This window comes from Furipterus horrens, unplaced genomic scaffold (assembly GCF_987537825.1).
Source record: "Furipterus horrens unplaced genomic scaffold, mFurHor1.1.pri manual_scaffold_17, whole genome shotgun sequence".
Lineage (NCBI taxonomy): Eukaryota > Metazoa > Chordata > Mammalia > Chiroptera > Furipteridae > Furipterus > Furipterus horrens.
In genome coordinates this window covers 34,819,318-34,840,991 of record NW_028327187.1, presented here as the reverse complement: position 1 = coordinate 34,840,991, position 21,674 = coordinate 34,819,318, and the positions used below count along the sequence as shown (strand labels likewise).

Here is a 21,674-nt window from a genome sequence, read left to right as displayed (position 1 = left end):
AGTGGCCCCCCACTCTGCTAAGACAAGATTACCTTTGTAAACATCACTTTCTAATGAGAATTATCTGGACATCCTGGGTTTTTTCCTTTTCTCTTGCAAGAAAGAGGCCCTGACAAATCAGTAACATTGTCATTTACCTATGTTTCACCACTCCCTCCTTTGTCAGGGCATCAAAAAACTGCGTGAAATGACCTCAAAGAGCACCTTCTCAGGATTGAGGCAGATGATTTTAAATTATGTTATTTTATAGAGACCAATGACAGCAAGAAGCAAGTTCGAAAAGTAGGGTGGTCTGGAGAAAAGAACAGCTAGACTGGTGATCAAAGTAGAGAAAGAAAGACAAATACCAATTCAGCCTTTCTTATTAGAAGTATGGTTTTATAAACACACACTAATTTTATGATCAAATTCACCAAGAAGGTCCTAAGAAATGTTTCAATAGCTCATAGATTCCTCATAAAAGAGCCCTCCCTCTTGGTAGCAAAATTAGCTTTAGATAAAATACAAGACATCTGAATTAATAGATTGTTTTTGGTTAAGTGCCTTCGCCTCAAAGAAGGTACGTATCCCTTAGTTCAAGATTTCAAGATATGAGCTCATTCTCCCTCTCCCGCTCTCCCTCCAAGTAAAAATGCATGTATGGATGAAATTGACAACTAAAAAGTCAAATGAACATTTATTTATAAGGAAGAAAGAAGTTACAGGCACAGCTATTCACTTTGCTTCTTTCATTTACCCCTATATTGCTACCTAGCAATTCTTAACATAGCAAACACACTTCCCGGGATGTTTCATGTGGATGAAATGAACCTCAGTTAAAAGTGGGATTTTGCTGATCTGAATCTTAGCATATCTAGAGGTGACTATCAGGATAAATGCATGTATAGGGGATAATCATGTTTAGTGGTAAATGGTGCCATGGGAGCCTTTTATAAGTGCTTATGCCCATGTCCAGATTTAAAAAAGAAACCACAGTACAACACTTCACTAAATATTTGGCCTACCTTAGGTGGAAGAAAAAAATAGAAAATTTCTCCTGTTATCTGCAACTTTTTGGTGCCTATGATTTTCAGTGCACAAAACTTTTGGACACACTCAATGATTACTACATAGAGATGCAAATGAAAGTCTAATAAACCTGCCCTCAAAAAAATATGTTGCAGCGCACAAAGCAACTTCTTTTTAAATAGTATACTATCAAATGCTGCAAATAAACTAATCCTTCTTGAGGGCATAAAAAAAGTCAGTGCTGTTTCTCATCAATCCCCAAGAGATATACATTAGCCCCTCTCTATATCGTGGTTCACTTACCACGGCCTCACTGTATCACGGGATTTTTTTTTTTAATATTGTATTTAATTATTTATCACAGATTTTTCGCTGTATCGCGGGATTTTGCGGTACTGTATACGTAGGTTTAAGAATGTAGAATATGTTTAAGCACATAAATAGTGTTTATAAAAGTGTGGAAAAGGTTAATAAGGGAGTGTGAAAGGTAAATAAGGGACTGGGAATGGTTTATAAGTGTATGGGAAGGGTTTATAAAGCCTTAAAATACATATATATATACTAAAATAAATGTAAGCTTCCTACTTCGCGGATTTTCACCTATCGCGGGGGGATCTAGAACATAATACCCGCGATAAGTGAGGGAATATTGTACTTAATACTTCTGTACACAGTTCTCCGTGTAGTTAACAGAGTAGCTGAAACCTAGCAGGTAATAAAGAAAAATACTTGGTCATTTGATTAAAAGGAAGGAATAGTTACTGCCTTTAACAAGATCACAGACTAAGGATAGAAGACATATAACATACTCATGTGTAAGTAAGAATCAGTGACTAGGACTCTGGAGGCAAGTCCACATGCACATAAGCAATGGGAAAACTACTGAGAAAGAAACCTGAACACTCTCTACTCCAAAACATTACAGGCATCTCAAACTATGCCTGGACAGGGCAACACAGTCCTAAAACAAGCAGTCTTTGAGCGCTTAGGTGGTCAGTTTCTAAGTAGGGACTGAAGAAACAAGGCTCAGAACAGGAATTACAAAACCAGTTCTTTACAGAGGTTAGTATACAAGGTCTATCCGGAAAAAGCCCAGCCACTGTTAATTTGAGAACAGTTTGTGCAACATTGATGTAACCTGGCAGCCAAGGTGAGTGGACTGGAATGCACATGCATGAACAATGACAACATCACTGTAACAGTGGGGGTGGTAGACTCCATTGAGTGCGCATGTGTACTGTGTGGCCGTCACATTCAAAGTGACTGAGCAAATAGAGCAACGAATCTGCTTCATATTTTGCATTAAGCTTGAACATTCCTCCATGGAAACTATTCGGATGATTCAGAAGGCCGCAGCTATGGGCAACTGGTGGTTGGCAGCTTTTTCACGACAACACAACCACTCATGCATCATGTCTTGTGCAGAATTTTTGGGCAAGACATCAAATCAGTCAGGTGACTCAGTTCCCCTATGGCCCAGATTTGGTACCCTGCAACTTCTGGCTTTTCCCAAAACTAAAATCACCTTTAAAAAAGATTTCAGGTTCAGGAAAATACTACAGGGCAGTTGATGGCAACTGGGAGAACTGTGTGAGGTCCCGAGGTGCCTACTGTGAAGGGGACTGAGGTGTCATTGCCCTATGTGCAATGTTTCTTGTATCTCGTATCTTCTATTGCCTTTATTTTTCACATTACATGGATGGATACTTTCTGGACAGACCTCATAACATTGAAACAAATGAAATGAGCTGTGCGGGGACTGATTGAGGTACACGATAAAAATAAGACCCACTCTCTTATATAAGGGGGGCAGCACCTAGGCAGGTCTAGCTGATTGCTGCCATACAGAAATCAGAACACAATGTTGCCAGATGTCCCAATTCTTCAAGAGAAACAAAAATTCAGATCTGTGAACTCCTCTGATTTTTAAAGGTAACCACTTTTTTAAAATGTTAAATATTGTGTGAGGTCCAGAAGATACATCTGACAAGCCATGTTCTACCCGTGTTATACATATGACACTGGAAGTGAGGAACAGACCTACATTAAGCCCTGTTGGAGTGGAGGATTAGAATAGGAATATACAATAGTATATTACAAATACAGATAGAGGATAGAGCTAACTGTTAATGTTCTTTGAAATCAAGAATAAAGTTCAAGATTGAGCTTCTCAAAGTCTAGGAGCAAGATTCAGTTTAGCATAGCACCTGATTCTAAAAGGACTCTCAATGATTTAACTGAGCTCAACATTCATGAATTGAGGATCACACATATTGAATTAAAACTGAGAAGCTAAAGGAGGGTTCAAAGAAAAAAATTTTCATTGGCAGGAATTTTTAAAGATTAAAGTTATAGAAAAGGTTAAAGGCAAAGCAGCTAGTAGTGTTCAAGGAACTAAACCAAGGAGAGATAACAAATTTGGACAAAGGCTTTAGCAATAACAAGTAACAGAAGATACAGAGAATAAGCAGAAAGAATTGTGCAATTAAAAATTTTGAGACAGGAAAAGACAAAAGACTTTGTATAGAATTTAATCTGGATCACACTTATACATCATTATTTTCTTAACTCTAATGCAATCATTTTAATGTTTCTGAAACCAGGGTGATACTTACAGTCAACATTATTTCTCTATCCACCCTTCTCAAAAAACAGTTCTAGAAACCAATAATGATTCTTACAATTAATGACACCTCTGAATCACAGAAATGTGACATGTAGCAGCAGCTCTCCTTTCTGTAGAAAGTAAAATAAATAAAAAACAGCAGGAAGCAGCAGATCTGAAGTAGCCTAAGGATAAAAGGTGCCAATTCAAAATTATGAGACTTCTAAAGGTAAAGTAAGAACAATGGAAAGACTTCACCAACCCTAGAATACATCCAATAGGAGGCAACCAGAAAAAGGAAATATTAACCAGAGTCTCACAAAATTAATAAGAGTCTATCCAAGAAAAAGTATAGTACATAACTGTCAGCAAGAAATTGAACAGGATGAACATCATGCTAAATGAATCTTAAAAGGGTCCCTGAAATTAAAAGCTCTGCTACAAGACCACCAACTTAACTAACACCTAACACCCAGGCCAGTCTTTTCCTGACTTTGGTTCTAAAAAATAATATAGAGAGGTAAAGTACAAATTCATGGTTCATGTGAAGAAGAACACAAAGGAATATGTAGCATAACTTTCACATACCAAAGAATTAAGATTTAGATATTGAGTGAAGAGAGATGGAAAAAATCAGTGAAAGCTGTCAGTGACTGGCTGGCCCATTTCCTAATGAAGATACAAGAGGTAAGTTTTTTGATTTTCTTTAATAAGGAGACCTTGTGAAAGCAAGAAGTAAAAAGCAAAATGCCAAACTAAAAGAAAGGTTAAGGTGAAGAACAGAAAAGAAAGTTTAAGAGTTTATAGTTCACTGCAGAAGATAGCTAGTTGGAGCAGGGGATGACCAGAATTGAATACTTCTTTTCCAATATTTCTAATTTTAAAAAACTACTGAATTCTAAATGCTCTCTCATAAATCTCATTTTACCCCACTCTACTACTTAGATAACAAGCACAGAATAACAAAGCAGAAAAAGCACACCCCTAATCAGGTTACCTATCTGGCAACCTCAAATCTCCGCTTTGCAGCCAAAATAACTATGACAATATCTATACCCTAAAGCTCATTACCCTTATACAGAACACTCTCAGACATTTCTCACTCTTGCATACTTGACATCACTAAGCAGGGATAGCTAATATGGAAGCAAGAAAATGGACTACAAAACAAAAAAAGAGCCAACAACTTAAAATGCAGCCATATTGAACCACTAAATGTAGAGGGCAAATCATCCTACACCCCTCAATAATCCTAAGGCATCACAACACAATAACTATCCAGATGATGACCTGAGTGCTCAAAAAAGTCTAATTTAGGTTCTGAACACTCTGTCCACGAAGAGAGTGGACTACTGTCCACATACAATTTATTTAAGATGGTTAAAACACTTTTTGAATCTCACGTAAGGCATAACTACCTTGAAAACAAAGTTGCATGTTTTGAATTCCAGAACTAAAAGCACAGACCATATTTTTTGGCTTTGCAAAACTTGGGCAGTGGTAGAGAAAGAGGAACAAAATCTTACAACAAAAATCTCTGAATAACATGTCTGCGCAAAAAGGCAAAAAGAACACAGAACACTAAAGGGCAAGACCTATGTTTAAGTATTGGCTCTGTCAGCTAGTCTCTGTCACCCTCTTTAACTTAATCGTTCAGAGTCTCAGTTACTTCACTTGTAAAATGCAGATGCCAGGACCACCTACAAGGCTATAGGTACTTTAAAAAGGTAATTAATTATCTAGAGAAGATGGAAATGAGTGGTGAAGAGAAAGCCAGATGTTCAGTACATCTCGGTGCTAAAAAAAAAAAAAAAAATACATAGCAATCAGCAAGCTTAAAATGAAAACAGCTTAAAAATAACTGTGAATCTTGTTTTGCATCTATACCTAAAGACCTAGTCAATATATTTAGGTGAAAAATCCTAGTTGTACTTTGCAAAATGAATCTAGTGTCTTCAACATCATCAAATCCCATTTTATAAAATTTCTCTTAAAACGAAAAGGAGGTGAGAGAACACTCACCTTGATTGAAAGTCTTCATTATCTGTGTTTGTCCGAGGACTTATGAGTAGATGACAAATTAAGGGGAAAACTAGGGAAAAAGAGAATGGTGTCTCATCTTTTAGTATAATCCCTTAGCTTGTAGGCCTACTTGCCCCTGACCAGCCTGGTAGCCTCAAACTCTACCAGCTCTGCTCATCTGCTCCATCAGTTTGCCCTTCAATTCCCCATGCTGCCAGACCAAGGGACTCAGTTCCTTTTTTCTTCTCAGTGATAACACTGCCAGAAGGACTCCAAATTCTTTGGTGGCATAAAACAACTTCAGTCAACAAAGAAGTTAAAAAAAAAAATCACCTCTCCCACTTTCCACATTTCGTATATTTGAGAAGATTAACTGGAGAGACCATTTAAAAGCTAAGAAGCTCTTAAGCATTTAGAGCACTTACTGCAAAGGTACAATTCTAACATGAACAGTATCAAAGCTTTCCATTTCACTGATTAAAAGCATCAATAAGATGAAAAGGATATTGTTTCTTCTCTTCCTTTCCTCCTGAACTGTCCCGTTTCTCTTTCTTTTCTATCTTTTCTTTATCATGCCTGGACTCCTATAAGGAATGGTGAAATTAGTTGGGGGAAGGAAAAACCAAATAAAAAAATCAGCTCAAAATCCCGTTTCAGTCACCCACCAGTCATAAATTTCTCTTCAAAAACATTTAATATGATATGAAAAGCACAAGCAACAACAAAGAATTGGACTTCATCAAAAGTAAACGCTTTCATGCATCAAATAACACTATCAAGAAAGTGAAAAGACGACCTACTGAATGGGAGAAAAAATATGCAAACCATAGATCTCATAAGAGTCTAGTATCAGACTATATAAAGAATTCTTACAACTGAGCAACAAAAAACAAAAAATGGACAAAGCATCTAGATTTCTCCAAAGGAAATATACAAATGGCCAAAAAGCACATGAAAAGATGCTCAACATCATTAGTCATTAAGGAAATGCAAAATCAAAACCACAATGAGATGCCACTTCACACCCACTAGGATGGCTATATAATAAAATAAAATAAAAGTGTTGGCAAGAATGTAGAGAAATTGGCACCCTCATGCATTGCTGAAGGACATATAAACTGTGCTGCCACTGTGGAAAAGTTTGGTGGTTCCTCAAAAAGTTAAACATAGCATTACCATATAACCCAGAAATTCCACTCCTGGGTATTCACACAAGAGATTTTAAAACAGGTATTCAAACAAATACTTCACAGCAGCACACAAATGTTTATAGCAGTAGCACTATTCACAAGAGCCAAAAGGTGGAACATAACACAAAAGTCCATCAAATAACAAATTGTCAACAAGTGTGGTATATTCATACAACGAAATATTATTTAGGCATATAAAGAAATGAAGTACTGATTCATGCTACATCATGGGAAAAAATCTCAAAAACATTATGTTACGTGAAAGAAGTCAGACACAAAAGGTCACTTTATTATATGATTCCATTTACATGACATATCCAAAATTGGTAAATCCACAGAGACAAAGAGCAGGTTAGTTTTTTTTCCAGAGGATAAAGGGAAGAGAAAACAAGGAATGAATGCTTAATGGGTATGGAGTTTCCCTTTGGGGTGATGAAAATGTTTTGGAACTAGATAGATGGTGCTTGCACAACATTGTAAATATATTAAATGCAACTGATTGTATACTTTAAAATGGCTAATTTTATGTTATGTAAATTTTACCTCAATTTAAAAAATATCTAAGAGGAGCGACCTCCCCTTTAAAGCATATAGAAAATTTAAAACTATCACCTTATAATTTTCCACAAGTGCTTCAAACAACTAGAAATTTAACTATAAATATATAAAAATATTTTTTAAATATACACAATGCTTTGTAATCACTTTTAGTAATGACTTGCTTACTTTATGTTATATGCATGAGGTGTATTTTGAATATCATCCATTAGTGTCTAAGAGAATGCAGACTACACTTAATTTGAAAATCAAATACAAGTTGCAAACACATAAGGCTATTAGGAGGAAATGTTATAAAAATGTTTAGAATCACAAACATTCTTGACTTCATGACACTGTAATGATCAGGGAGAACACATGTATCTGTATATTGATCTCATGTATAAAAAGAATTTATAAGTATTGTTGGTGGGAAAAAAAGAAAAGCTGAAACTCAATGAACAAAAATAGGTGGGAGCAGAATGGAGAGGAAAGGAACATCAGAAGTGAACTAATTCTCTACCCTCCCAGTAATTCCGGACTAAACTGGCTCAAATTCCCCAGGTAACCAGCCCTCCCCTAATGTCTCATCTTCTCATCCCAAATAATTAACTAAAGAATATCTGACTACAAAAGAACCTCATTATTTGCTATATTTTCAAAGGGTTAATTTTCTAAGAAAAGTATACTATTCATTTGTTTTCCTAATTTACCTTTTTGCCACTGGAGGAAATTTTATCCATCTTTTCAGATTTAAATGAATCACCACCGCCTTTTTCTTTGCTTGAAGATTTTGACTTATTTTTTTCCTTGTCTTTCTCATTTGGATAAGGAGACTCACATGGACTTTCACTTTTGTGTTTTGAAACTGCCACTAAAATTATAAAAGAGAACCATGAACGCCATTTCCAACTCAGTTCAATGATTGCTTCAAAAGTATTTGATAAGTCTACCTACTTGTTCCATTTTCCTCTTTTCGCCTCTTGGTTAAGTCCGGTAGCACTTCACGGTCATTGTTTGAGTGATCCTAGAACCAAGAATTGTGAACTACATTGATCGAGAGTTTATATTTTTGTTTTAAAGTATCACTTTTATACAAGAAGGGCACGGCTAACTAGCATTGGAGAATATTTGCAGGAGTTTCACATATGTGATAAAATGACATGAAGGGCAAGCAGAGCTGGAAGAGATTATTAGGCTGAAGATCCTTATTACTGTAGAAGATTCAAACACACTTTCCGGTGAAAATACCAGTTAGAACACTAAATGACAGATTGTCATGCAACAACCTCGTACTTTAAAAATAGACGACAAACATACTACTATACATGATAATGAGCCTTCCAAACTAGTTTTAAAAAATTACAAACCCTTTTCCGTTCTTTCCTGTCCTTTTCATCTTTTTTCTCTCTTTCTCTTGATCTTTCCCTTGACTTGTCCAAATCTTTCTTGTCCATTTCTCTCTCCTTACTCTTGGACAGTGGTGAAGGAGTATGATTAAGGTAGAGCTGTTAAATTAAGGCAACATTACTAAAGATTATTAGTTTTCCAGTACCGGTATAATTTGTTTGATTGTTTATTCAATGAAAGACAATTGGTAGTTATACCAAAGTCAAAACTGGTCAGCTGTTTGGATTATAAGAGGTAAAATAAAAGAGCACGGCACAAATTATGCAGAGACTTCAATTCTTGGTCTTATAAAAATTATCAGTTCATTCCTGCCTCAACTGACACTCATTAGTAAATTCACAAGCTACAGTTCCTTTTATAGCTCTACTGTGAAGATCTATAACTACCATTTGTAAGAGTCCTTATGTGAAAAAGTGACCAGACTTTCTCAACTGTAAAAAAAAAAAAAAATGCGAACCTCTACATAATCATAGAAATTTTAAATAGTTTTACCATCTATTGATAGACAACAAATGACAGTGAGCAAAAGTACAAAATAAAGCCTAGCCATCACTAATAAGTTTTTTCTGCCCCAGAGTACACCATGCACAGATTATCCTAAATAATTTTTACAAATATAAAGGCTACATAGTCTCCACTTCTGAAAAAGCACTCCAATTTCTATCAAATAATCAAAACTAACTGTGAAATTTGTCTTCCTGGTTCTGAATAGCTCAGAAAACCATATAGTGAGCTAAGGATGATGAAACACCTCAAAGACTGAGAAATGATAAACCGATGTTCTCCTCTGCCTTTTCTTTCTCTGCCAAAAGGCCTGTAGGCAATAAAACAGCCAAAGATCAAGGATTTGCTAACTCTATTTATGCAAGCTGTAAATACAAAAATCTATTATAAAAGAAATTATTAAGGAAGCAATCAAATCCCTAATCTTACAGCATTTATAACTGTACTAAAGCTTATGTTTAAAACATTAAAAGTATTTGGCAGCAGAATACGGAATATAACTCATTACATAATTACACAATTCTAGATATATGTTAGGAATGAAAAGAACAGTGAGTCAAAAGTCAAATATTTTTACACAAGGAAGTCCTTTGGTATACAAAGGAATACATGAAAAAGAGACAAACATCAGTTTGAGAATCAAAGAAACACATTTTTTAACACTACCAAATATTCAACTCAGCTGGCTCAGAAATACTGCCATAGCAATGCAGAAGTAGATTCTTTAAAATTTCAATGTTTAAAAGTTGATGATCAACTGAAATAGACAAAATGTACATTAATAACAAAGAGCAAGAGAATGAGAAACAGTTATAAAAGTGCTTATGCAAAATGTACTCTTGCTGGGTATAATGTCCTAAATGATATTTTAAGATTTTCTATTTACGAAGTGTATTCCTGTCTTAATATTACTCATGAAACTGATAAGACAACAGAAATAATACATTTCTGCAATACTCAAACAAGATTTCTCTAAAGGAAGTATTGCTTAATTCTCCCAAAAAGGTAAACAAAAAAGTTTTTGGTTACAAATAAGTATGCATGAGTGCGCGTGCACACTGAACCAAACACACGCACACAGAAACACACACACACACACACAGAATGAAGTTTTTAACTGTACCTAACTTGAATTCTGTATTGCAAGGAATTGAGAAACCTAGATAGTTTTAGTTTAGAAATGTACTCAATTCTATTCCTTCTTTCAACCCTTCAAAGAATAGTTCTGATCACAATACTCTTTTCCACAAAAACAAAGTCTCTCAGTATCTATGGAATAAAATGCATACTCTTTAGCTTAAAAGTGTTTCAAGCTCTTCACAATCTTTGCACAATTGTATCCTGCTATGCAGCACACAATGCACTTTATGCTGTGGCCATCACAGCTCCCTAACACCCTGTCCTTCCCAGTTCTCTTCACCAGAATGGTTGTTCACTTTTACCTTAACCTCTACTTAGCCCTCGAGGATGGCTCAGAAGCCATCACCAGTTTGACTGTTCCTCAATTCTGCAACTCACTTTCTGGTAAAACTCATATTATTTCATAATAACCTTTTTGTGACAGGTATTCCCTGTTAATTTCATGTCATTTTTTTGTCCATAACATAGTTGATTTTCAAAATCTGTTTAAAGAGAACACTGCTACATTGACTTTATTTAGGGTAAAATATATAAAGATGGTGTCACTTGTAGGCTTGGGTTTGGTTGTAAATCTTTGATTTAAGATGGTGAACAGACTTAAAATCAGCATTCTCTATGTTTATCAAATGCAGCTCATAAGACTACTAGGTAAAAACACAACTGACCAAAACTGGAAATATGCCAGTTGGAAATTGGGGGTGGAAGGTGAACCGACAAAATATTTGGATACTAAGCTAGATTTTTCTCCCTTTAACTAATCCTATTTAAAAAGCCAAGTCCATGTATTATGTTTTACTATGGATTAGAAAGTGAAAATAGTAATTTAATTTTTTTTAAAAAGAGTATCACAAGGCATAACTAAAAGGTTAAACTAAAACTAAAACAGGAAAAAAAATTTTATGTACAAGTGACAAGACAGCATGAAAAAATAACACACATCTTTCAAGTCCCCTAACATTAAAAGCTACCCCAAGAACAGTGAGTGTATACAGGTCATCAATTTTAGAGATCATTCAAAGTTCAGTAAAAAACTTTTTCTAAGACACTCATATGCTGTTAAAATTTCCTAGGCACATAAAAATGCAACATCAACTGCTATGACAACCAGTAAACTTTGGGTGCTTTACTGAAGTCTAAAGGCCAAAGAGTTCGCTTCAAATATTTATTGAACACCAAATAATATTGCCAGGCACTACAGTAAAGCACTAAGGATCTGAGGAGTGGTATGAGTCACAGTTTTTAGAAGTATATTCATGTGCAATTTTCAAAATTTTCTGGATGACTATGTACTAAATTTATTGAATTTTAAATGCCCAAAATATCAGCATCTTTTTTAAAAAAGGGAAGAGGTGAGAAGATTGACCTAAATCACTAGAATTTAAAAAACAAGACAAATACACTAAAAGAGTCAGGAACCCTGTCAACTACTGTTGAAATGGGTGCTAAGAATCAAGGAACCATAATTTTTCTTGCAATATTTTTTAACTGTGGTAAAAACACCTAAGAAACCTTAATTGTTTTGGTACTGACAAGTTATATGTCACTGGGAAAGGGATAAGTTATGTGTCACTGGGAAAGGATCAAGAACTTCTTCAGTCTCTTATTTCTCAAAAAAAAACAACAAAAAAAAAAACCACCACTACCACCTGCCCTATCTACCTCTTAACACTATAATGAGCACGAAATGAGATAACATATGTTTCTCTCACATATGTTTTATTTTCAAAAGGCTTTCACAAATGTAAGGAACCATAATCTTCATCATTGATTAGAAAATCCAGTTAACTATAACAGCAGGTTTCAAACTGCTTCAAAGTATGTTTCAGGAAATAAGTATTCACAAGGCAACACTGTTAACCCATGAATTTAAAACAGCCCACACAAGCCTCTGATACTTAAGACTGACATACACAATCCCAAACTGGTTAGGAAAACCTATTATATTGCAATACATACTGAATTTAGCCAATAAAAAGTTTTACTTTAAAAGAAATCATTCATAGTACAGCTGATACTCTTTTGATTAATACAGTATATTCTAAAAACAGTGCTACAATTTCAGGACACAAGCAGATTGGCTAATCTAAACTGTTAAAAATTGATGCTTATTTGCCCAATATCCACAGACATTTCATTGTAAAGCTATAGCTCTAAAAGTAGTTAGTCAACTGACTTGGTTTCAAAATTTCATTTGTACTGGTCCACCAGTGTGGAATCATACTTAGCAGATATATAAGAGTAGGCAAAGTAGAATATCAAAGTAGAGTACAAGTTTTATAATAGTAAAGACAAAATAACATGAACAATGGACAATTGAACTACAATAATGAAATGAACTCTGTAATAAGATACACAAACTGCACATTATTTTTAGTAGCAGTGCTACTCAAGAAAGTAGAATAATAGGCAAGAATTAATACTGACAAGTAAACAGAACCATCAAGTTGAGTATTCCCCTCCAGGAAAATAATTAGTTTACATTAACCATATTTCTTGCTATTATGCTACAACTACCAAAAAGGCAGCTCAACAGAGGCAATATAATGAATTTTATGGATTGAGAAGGTCTCAATATTTAGAATGGTTATGTGAATGCATCAAATTCATTCTTTGGTCTTTCAGGTTGTCTAAAAAAGTCAGAAAACAGGCTGGCAGATTTGTATTAAGAAATTAAATAAGCCTTCTTCCCAAAACAAACCAGCAATGTCTTCCCCAAACCTTAATTTCCAGATTTTAAAGCATAACACAGCAAGCAAGGAGAGATTACTGAAATCTTGCTACATTACACACACTTTATAACAATCTCATTAAAAGGGACCATTGTCATTCATTGTTTCAGTTTGTGATAGGTTATTTTTAAAGGTTATTCTACTAGCTTACTGAATTTACTAGGGCAAGACTATCTACTAAATAAATGGAGTAAAGAACTTTTTTTGTTTTACTTAGGCATGATGATTTTAAAAGACTCAAACCTTTGCTGAAGACTCCTTGAGTTCGATGAGACTGTCCTGTAGAAAATGAATGGAGATGACAGGTGAGCTGGCATAGTTCTCAGAACCCAGAAGAACTTTGGGAAGTAAGGCTGTAACCTGGAAATAAACCAGCTACTTCTTGTGAGGATAAATCTGGTGATGTCACTATTACATGATATCAGCAATAAAAAAGAAAAGCAAAACCATGTAATGGAATTGTAATGTTAAAAAACTAAATTATAGGTACCCAATGTAACAAATAAAACTTTTTCTCTGCTCAAAATTCAAAAATAAATTTCAATGCCACATTTTTTATTACACTGTACTTAAGCTATAGGTAATGTTAAAAAGCTTAAGAAATCAAAAGATGTTTTTTTCTACACAAAGAGTTTAAAATAGTGGAGGTCACTGTGGAAGAACAAAACTCTTATATTTTCATAGTTTTTCTTTAAATGGGAGGTTTTTTTTTACTTTACAGTGCCTTGAACATAAGAAAAATATGCACATTCTTCATCCTAGCCAAAAAACTCAGTGGCATTACATTAACAAGAAAAAAATGTGTTTTATAAAAGAGTAATCACTTCTTTTCTTTTTGCAAAGTGCCTCTGATGGTGAATCTGATACCTCCCATGGGGGGGGGAGAATTTAAAAAGAAATAAATTATGGTATTCCACCACAGTGCTCTTGATGAAGAATTAGTTAACTTACAGTTTTAAAAGTTCAACGTATTGCAAATTCAAAGATTCCATGAAATTAGATGACTTTAGAATTAAAATTAAATATGGAGCAAGGAATGGCTACCCTGAGTCTTCAAGAAGGCTACACCCACGATTTTGTGCTGCAGTTGAATGCCTGGGGTTTCTCTTTGCTGGGTGGTAGGGTTGGATGCCACATCTGCTTTTATCGTAATGCAAGGTTCAACTTGTTGGGAACCCAATGGGTATAAACAAACCTCCAAGGGAAGATACAACAGAAGCTGCATGCTCACTGAATATACACTACAGGAGAACTGATCACCAAGGAGACTTTAAAATGGAACTCCTTTCAAGATTCCTTCTTAGAAGGCACACATCGGTTTGATGCTCATCAAGAAGCTTGATGAATTCAGAGGTATCTTGTTTATCCTGTATCATCCAGGAAGTCTTCAGTGCTATATATTCTTCGATATTTATGCTGAAAAATAGGCTTCATTCTGCTGAAAATATTCATTTGCTTGTAGCTACCACTGCACTCCAAAAAGACTGCTTAAAGCAGTGAGGCACTTCTGGGTAAAATTTCTCTTGTACTTTGAAACACTACAAAATTAGTGCTAGGTCCTTGAAGTTTTACCATTTTTATTACAAAAATACTCAATAGGAAAAAAATATCAGTCCACCAATATGTAAAAAATTCATTTTCTAATGCAACATAAAACCTCCAGTGGCTCCAGTGAATACTTGGCGCAAGACTTGAAGGAAGTCAGGATACGAATTCCAAACAGGTGAGCCTAACATGGACGCTGCCTTCCTCAGGCTATACTAACCTTTACTGTTGAGGAATGTGATGGAGAAGGGTGGGTATCAATTTTGCGGCGTTTTTGTTCTGTTGGGGGAAAAAAAGCAGTAGTCACAATAAGGCATAGTTCTACTTTTCCCAGACACTTCAAAAAAATCACCAACTTTTAAGGTCATCAACATTATTGCCCCCAGTAAAGTTTCAAGATAACATGCCAAAGCAAGGAGACAAAAGCCACTATACAACAACCAAAGGTAAACAAATGCAGGCATCCCCCGTATAACACGGTTTTGCTCTAACATGATATGACTGTAGAAGATATCCAAGAATTGCTGGTAGAAGAAGAAACTGATGTAGCAATTTTGGTGGAAATGACATCTGGAATGTGCCAAAATAACTTAGGGGACGATAGCACTGATGAAAACAAAGAAGTTAAACAGTTTACTCTAAAAAGTATAAAGTAAGGCCTAGACTTAGCCGAACAGTTAAGAGTCATAAATCTTAAATGAAGATCCTTGCACTGAAAGGAGCAGAAAGTTTAAGAGAACTTCAAAAGTGCTTAGCACGTATAATGAAATTTATAAAGATCTCTCAGCTAAAAGCAAGCAATCTAAAATAACAGATTTTTTGCAAAAAGGAGAGCATAGAAATCAAGATAATGCTGAAGAAAGGTCAGAGGATGAGGATATCTTGTCAAAAAGAAAACGCATTCGGTTAATGGAGCTTATTAGTAGTGATGACGAAGAAAACATTACTTAATTCATATTAATATGTAATACTTTTGATGAAAATTGCTTTAATAAAGATATTTCTCTTAATTATAAAAATATAATAGTAGGTTTTTTAAATTTTTGGAACCTAACCCCCCTTTTTGTACTGGTTCTTTGTTTCATATAACATGGATTCGCATAACACAGCATTTGTTAGGAAACTAACAAACGTGTTATATGGGGTTTACCTGTATAAAGAAAGGCAAACTTACCCCTTTCAGGCTCAGGAGCATCTGATCGGGGAACAGGTGACTTCAAGGACCCAGAAACTGGTGTTTTTTCTCCTCCTTTAACATTTTCCTTTGATTTCATTTCCTTTGCTATATCTCTTTCTCTGGATGGCTCCTTCTCCCTTTCCTTTTCTTGAGTCGATTTTGATTCTACATTAGGGACAGCGGTCTTGAATTTCTCATCTTTAGTTTTTTCTTCCTTCTTGAATTTTTCTTTCTCTTTGTCGGACTTAGGTGTTCTTTCCTTCGTCTCTCTTGCTTTTTCATCTTTACTTGGCCGCTCTTCTTTTGGTTTTTCTTTACCATCTTTACCAAGTACCCTGGCCTCTGGAGTAGTAGCTGGAGTCTTTTCTCTTTTCTCCTTTTCTTTCTCTTTCCCCTTTTCTTTGTCACTTTCTTTAGTGGCTTTGCTGCTTAGGGACAAAAAATATAAGATTTTAAGACAAAAAGTCATAAAATATATTTCATGCTTTAAATCATTAAGGGTTCCCTACGGACTTGAAAAATTACAGAACTAGAAAAATTGCCTTTTGAAAACTAAAGGACAACTTTTTAGACAAGAAGGAGGTACTTATTTATCCAGTAAATAGTAAATAACCAAATTCATGAATAGCAGATTAAAAAGAATGATCAAATTAATGCCAGACCATTTTTTGGGGTATACATTAATAACCTCTGAGGATTACAAGGTAACAACCAAAAATTATCCCACAAGCCAACCAGGGGTACTACTATCAGGAACTGGATTATCTGGCTGTATGTATCACTGATCTAAATCAATATAAGACTTTTCTTATATTAATTATCCTTATCCAGATAGTCCATAGCAAACAACCAATCTTAAAATATTTTCTTAACTTCACCACCTATCTTCCCCTGCACATATCCGAAGTGGGGAAAGAAAGTCAGTCTCAGCATTATACAAAACATAACGAGGACAGTAAGCACATCATCAAAATGTCGAGGTGCAGCATAAATGACTTCCACAGTATTCAACTACTACCTCCTTTACACTCACGTCTAAGGAGATTAATCATATAAGAATTCAGAATTTTGACATACAGCACAGTGTTCCTACCTGTTAGAGCCGCTATTTCCATTGCTTGAATTCCCTTTCGGTGTGGCACTAGAAGCTTTATTAACAGCTTTCACACCACACTGAGCTCTCTCCCTTGATTTATCTGAAATAAAGGTAAGATTTTATTTGACAAGCCCCTAAATATAAGTAAACTACAATTTCACAGCAAATTGATTAGAGATTAATTAGAAAGAAACAAAGGACTGATTAATTCTTGACAGTTACATACATACACCTACCTAGGGAATAAAAACGTAATTATAAGGTAGCATTTTACTTGTCATGTGATACAAAACATGTCAGTTTGTGGAAACAAAACATATTACTTATAAATTTCTACAAATAAGCATACCATTCTCTTCAGCACTACTTTCATCAGATTTAGATGCACTTCCTATTGACGATGAAGAAGACCCACCACCAGGCCCATTTTGTACACTGGCAACTGCATTCCTCGGAGGGGGGTCTTTGTGATGAAACTCATTTTCAGGGATCATGTATGACTTTTTACTTTTCAACTGCCCAGAGTAGCTGAAAGTCGCACAAAGTGTTTAAATATACAAATACAAATCAAAAAGCATAAACATGGGGTTTAAAAGAATAAAATTATCAGGTTAAATAAAAATTTCAGTGTAAACTAATCCTTAAACTAAAGATGCCTTTTTTTCACTACTGAAGATCTGATAACCCAACTGATGATAAGATTACGTTTCCTCCAAACAAGTATATATTATATATGACTTATGAAACTATCATCCAGTATAGACCGGAAGCTTATAATCAGAAGTGACAACTCTCACCAGCCTGTGGCAACATGATCGCATAATCTCCCATAATCTCCTGAAGTAAAGCAGAAGATAAACTTTAACACTGTAAAACATTTTAAAGTCTTCAGAATCCTTCTATTATCTAATCTCATAAATCACATTAAAGTATAATTGTGTTACCCCATAGCCAATGCATATAGATCAGGCCTCTTCTCTTTTTCTTCTTGGAAGATTTTATGCACTCTTCTTTCCAAAGCCTGACCCAGATTCAGAACTTTTGGGTACCAAGGAAGTATTTTTGTTAGCACAATCAAGATATTCCTAATATGAGTATATTCGCCTGTTTCAAGGCAATGCACCGATGCCTACAACAAACATTTTAAGACGTATTACCATAAAAGTATAAGTATGAAGAGGAAAAAAACCCTGAGAAATACAATTTTTTACCTTGGTTAGTTTGTAATGCCATTTATGTACAACATGTCGAAAATTTTCATAGTCTAATTGATCAGCTTTATTTCCACCATCGAATCCAGTTGCCCGTAATATAGTAAGAAATCCTGGATAATTTCCACATTCCTAAGAGGGAAAAAAAGGTTGTTACTTTTAAAGAAAAATTCTGTCCCCCATAATAGCAGAGGCTGAAACTTAAGTAAACTAGATTAATAATTCTATGTGAAAACATGAAGTGTATTTGAATGATACACAGTTTTCACAGAAAGGTTGTTTATTCAACAATATTAACTTGGATTGTTATTAGTTTGAAATATTATAAAAATATATAGCACTTTTAATAATGAATTATTCTTAAATTTTAAACACTATTTTACAAAGGAATCTTAAACTCAGCTTCCCTTTTTTTATTTTAGAGAGAAAGGAAGGCGGGGGGGAGAGAGACAGACAGACAGACAGACAGACATCGATCAGCCTCCCGCACGCACCCAGACTGGAGATTGAACCCTCAACCTTCTGGTGCACAGAACAACATTCCAACCAACTGAGCCACCTGGCCAGAGCTCAGCTTCCCTTTTAAAACTTAAAAACCTAGAGATTACTGTAAATGATCATTATATGCATTGGTAAAATATAGGCATATTTATTAGTCATACCTTTTCATATGTAGCTCTATCACTGTGCCACCTGGTTACAGTCTCTAACATGCAGCAGAGAAATCTCCCATATCGACTAGCTTCATTTTCAGTACAGCTTGCAACTGTGTAAATTATGTCAGAAAAAACCTACAGAAAAAAAATGTTTAAAAAATAAAAACAAACAAGGTCAAAATTAGTTCAAAATATCAAAAGATCAAGTTATAGTAGATCATAATAAACTAAACTGGTAAGTTCAGTCAAGATCTATCTTCCCCTTTTATATTCACAATCCCAGGGACCTTTAAAGATTTTGGCTTTTGTGAGGAAAGAGCATATTCACAAAGCAACAATGACAACAACAACAAAACTTTCATAAAGAAAGCTGATTTACAGTGACAGAAGAAAAAAGCTCTCATTATTATGACATCATAACTTCTTTAACAAAGACTTAGCCATAGATATTACTGAGGTTAGGGGGACAGTAAGCAGAGGTGAGCCTGATAAAAACTTTTAGAAATAGGCAGCTGACATGCTGTAACATATATTACATTTTTAGACCACAAAATGCAGTAATTTATTAAGGAAAAAGGCAGATGCAAAAACCTATGAATGTGACCATACTGAAAAGCCTCCCTGCTTTTATGTGGGATGGTGTAAGCTTTTTTGTTACCTTTGAGGGTGTGAAGGTTAAAAATGGAGAAGAGTTCTACTATGGCACACATATAAACCCAAGTGCTGAGTTAATAGATTAACTAGGGGTGCTTATTACATATCAGGCACCATCCAAAGTACTTTTGGGTGTAGAGACTCATTTAATCCTCACAATAAACTTATGAAGCAGATATTATTATCCTGTTTTACAGATAAGAAAACTGAGGCACAGAGAGGTTATAAAACTTGTAAAAATCATGCACCTAGAAACTAGCAGAGCTAAGATTCAAGTTCAGGCACTTGGCTCTTGAGTTTATGCTTTTAACCATGCACATAATAATACCCCTATAGATTATAATGTTTAGTTATCTCTGCATGAGATTTGTTTTTTCGTTTTTTTGTTTTTTAAAGTAATTTTATCATGTTGTTACAGAGATTTCTTTTTAAAGTTTATTTTTATTGTATGAGACTTCTTTAAATAGTTCAATTTTACTGCATTTTTTCCTTTCCATTACCATTTATCCCCTCCCCTATATCCTCTTCCACCTTCACTCATCCCCCTCCCCTCCACCAGGCAATCGCCACAAAATTAAGACAGACTCATAGATAGAGAGCAGGCTGGTGGCTCTGGAGGGGGTGAGGTAAGGGTTGGGGATAGAGGGAGCAAGGAAAAATAAACAGTAACTTTTTAAAAGATTGCAATAAAAAGGACTTACTCGATCATAACAAAGAAGTGTGGAAAAATTTGGAGTTTTCTGTTGGTGTACCAATTCAACAAAACGAGCACAGTAAACAGCATCAATTGCTGAAAAAATACATCGAGGAAATATACACAGCTGTAGAAATTTTGTGATGGTCTCATTTTTGGTAGATTCTAAAAATGAGAGAATACATTAAGTGGTAAACGTCTTCCTCAAGTGCTTCAAGGCCACTAAATATAACAACATATTAACTTTAATGTACAAAGTGCTATAAAACCACAAACTATTTATAGTATGTAACCCAAAAGATCATTCCTGGAACAAGACTTTCATTTTCACTCTGTGGACACTTTTCTATTTATAATTTCTCCAGAAATATGATTTTAAACAGAAAAGTTGAATGACAGCTGGCAATTATAGTTATAAGCTAATTAATTTTGCCAGCAAACTAAGTCAATTCCATCAGTGAACATGTGAAGTTGACTCTGCATTAATAAATAACCAAGAATGGTATAGTGAACAGAGCTGAAATACAAACATAACACACTTCAACACCTCCAGTTATAAAGGCCTGCTTTAGGAATTTAGCAGTAGCAGCAATAAAACAATTCCAACATACTTGCTAAAAGCCAGTTGTCCTTTTCCAGTTTCAGTCTCTGTAGAACTCGCTGCACATGTTCCATCTGTTTCTTTTCTTCTTCAAGAAGTTTGTCCTGAAGGGCAGTACAGCGCTCCTTCTCTTTTTTCTTTTTATTTGGAGGCTACAAGGTATAAATTAGTTACTTTACTAACTACAGGCACATTACCTCCCTTTCTGTTAATTAAAAATCTCAAAAAGAAATAAATCTTGATATTTTATATTGATTACTTCAACAGGGGTGCTTAGGAGTCCACTTAGATGTGCTTTCACCTTCATTTAACAAATTCAAGACAAAATCAGCCAGTCTTTGCGTACCATCAGAATAGGTTACCTTCCCAACACTGGTACTTTTATTATGAAAGACAGTCATCTTTGACTCTGCCTTCTCCTTCATTACAATATCCCAATTGATTATAAGTCTTGTGTATTCCCACAACCTCCACCATAGTCTATGCTCTCAGCACATCACAATGAATTACCCAAAAATCCACCTGCCTTACCTCTAGCCTAATGTTAGTCCCTTCCCCTATCAAATGCATCTCTCATACCGCTGTCATGAGCAATTTTTCTAAAGTAGTTATTTTTTTACCATTATCAAGTCCATCCTCAGAAATCTAAAATAACCCTCACTCTAGCCATTGAGGCTGTTGGTTGGAGCGTTGTCCCGTAAATCAAAAGAGCACATGCCTAGGTTGCAGGTTTGATCCCTGGTTGGGCACATTCGAGAGGCAACCAATCGATGTTTCTCTCTCACACGGATGTTTCTCTCTCCCTCTCTCTCTCCCTCCCTTCTCCTTTCTCTAAAATCAATAAACATGTCCTCTGGTTAGGATTTAAAAAAAAAAAAATTACCCTCAATTTTAT

General features: G+C 35.1%; 1 protein-coding gene across 8 annotated transcripts in view; it reads right to left on the bottom strand.

Moving 5' to 3' along the window:
• The window catches only part of THOC2 (THO complex subunit 2), a 111,754-nt gene that overhangs the window by 786 nt on the left and 89,294 nt on the right, over positions 1-21,674 (bottom strand). For 2 of the 8 annotated variants that reach the window (XM_090265219.1, XM_090265211.1), the window contains exons 24-38: positions 20,790-20,931; positions 20,186-20,343; positions 18,837-18,965; positions 18,175-18,306; positions 17,908-18,092; positions 17,313-17,491; positions 16,961-17,063; positions 15,865-16,295; positions 14,911-14,969; positions 13,389-13,505; positions 8,733-8,870; positions 8,320-8,389; positions 8,076-8,236; positions 6,143-6,219; positions 5,636-5,681 (exon numbers count right to left, since the gene is read on the bottom strand). In XM_090265219.1, coding sequence (XP_090121345.1) covers positions 5,654-5,681; positions 6,143-6,219; positions 8,076-8,236; positions 8,320-8,389; positions 8,733-8,870; positions 13,389-13,505; positions 14,911-14,969; positions 15,865-16,295; positions 16,961-17,063; positions 17,313-17,491; positions 17,908-18,092; positions 18,175-18,306; positions 18,837-18,965; positions 20,186-20,343; positions 20,790-20,931 — 2,109 coding nt within the window. In that variant the 3' untranslated portion in view covers positions 5,636-5,653. Of the gene's footprint in view, positions 1-4,783; positions 5,411-5,635; positions 5,682-6,105; positions 6,220-8,075; positions 8,237-8,319; positions 8,390-8,732; positions 8,871-13,388; positions 13,506-14,910; positions 14,970-15,864; positions 16,296-16,960; positions 17,064-17,312; positions 17,492-17,907; positions 18,093-18,174; positions 18,307-18,836; positions 18,966-20,185; positions 20,344-20,789; positions 20,932-21,674 lie in introns of those variants that run through there. The other 6 variants (XM_090265215.1, XM_090265216.1, XM_090265213.1 and 3 more) reach the window with 5 other exon arrangements.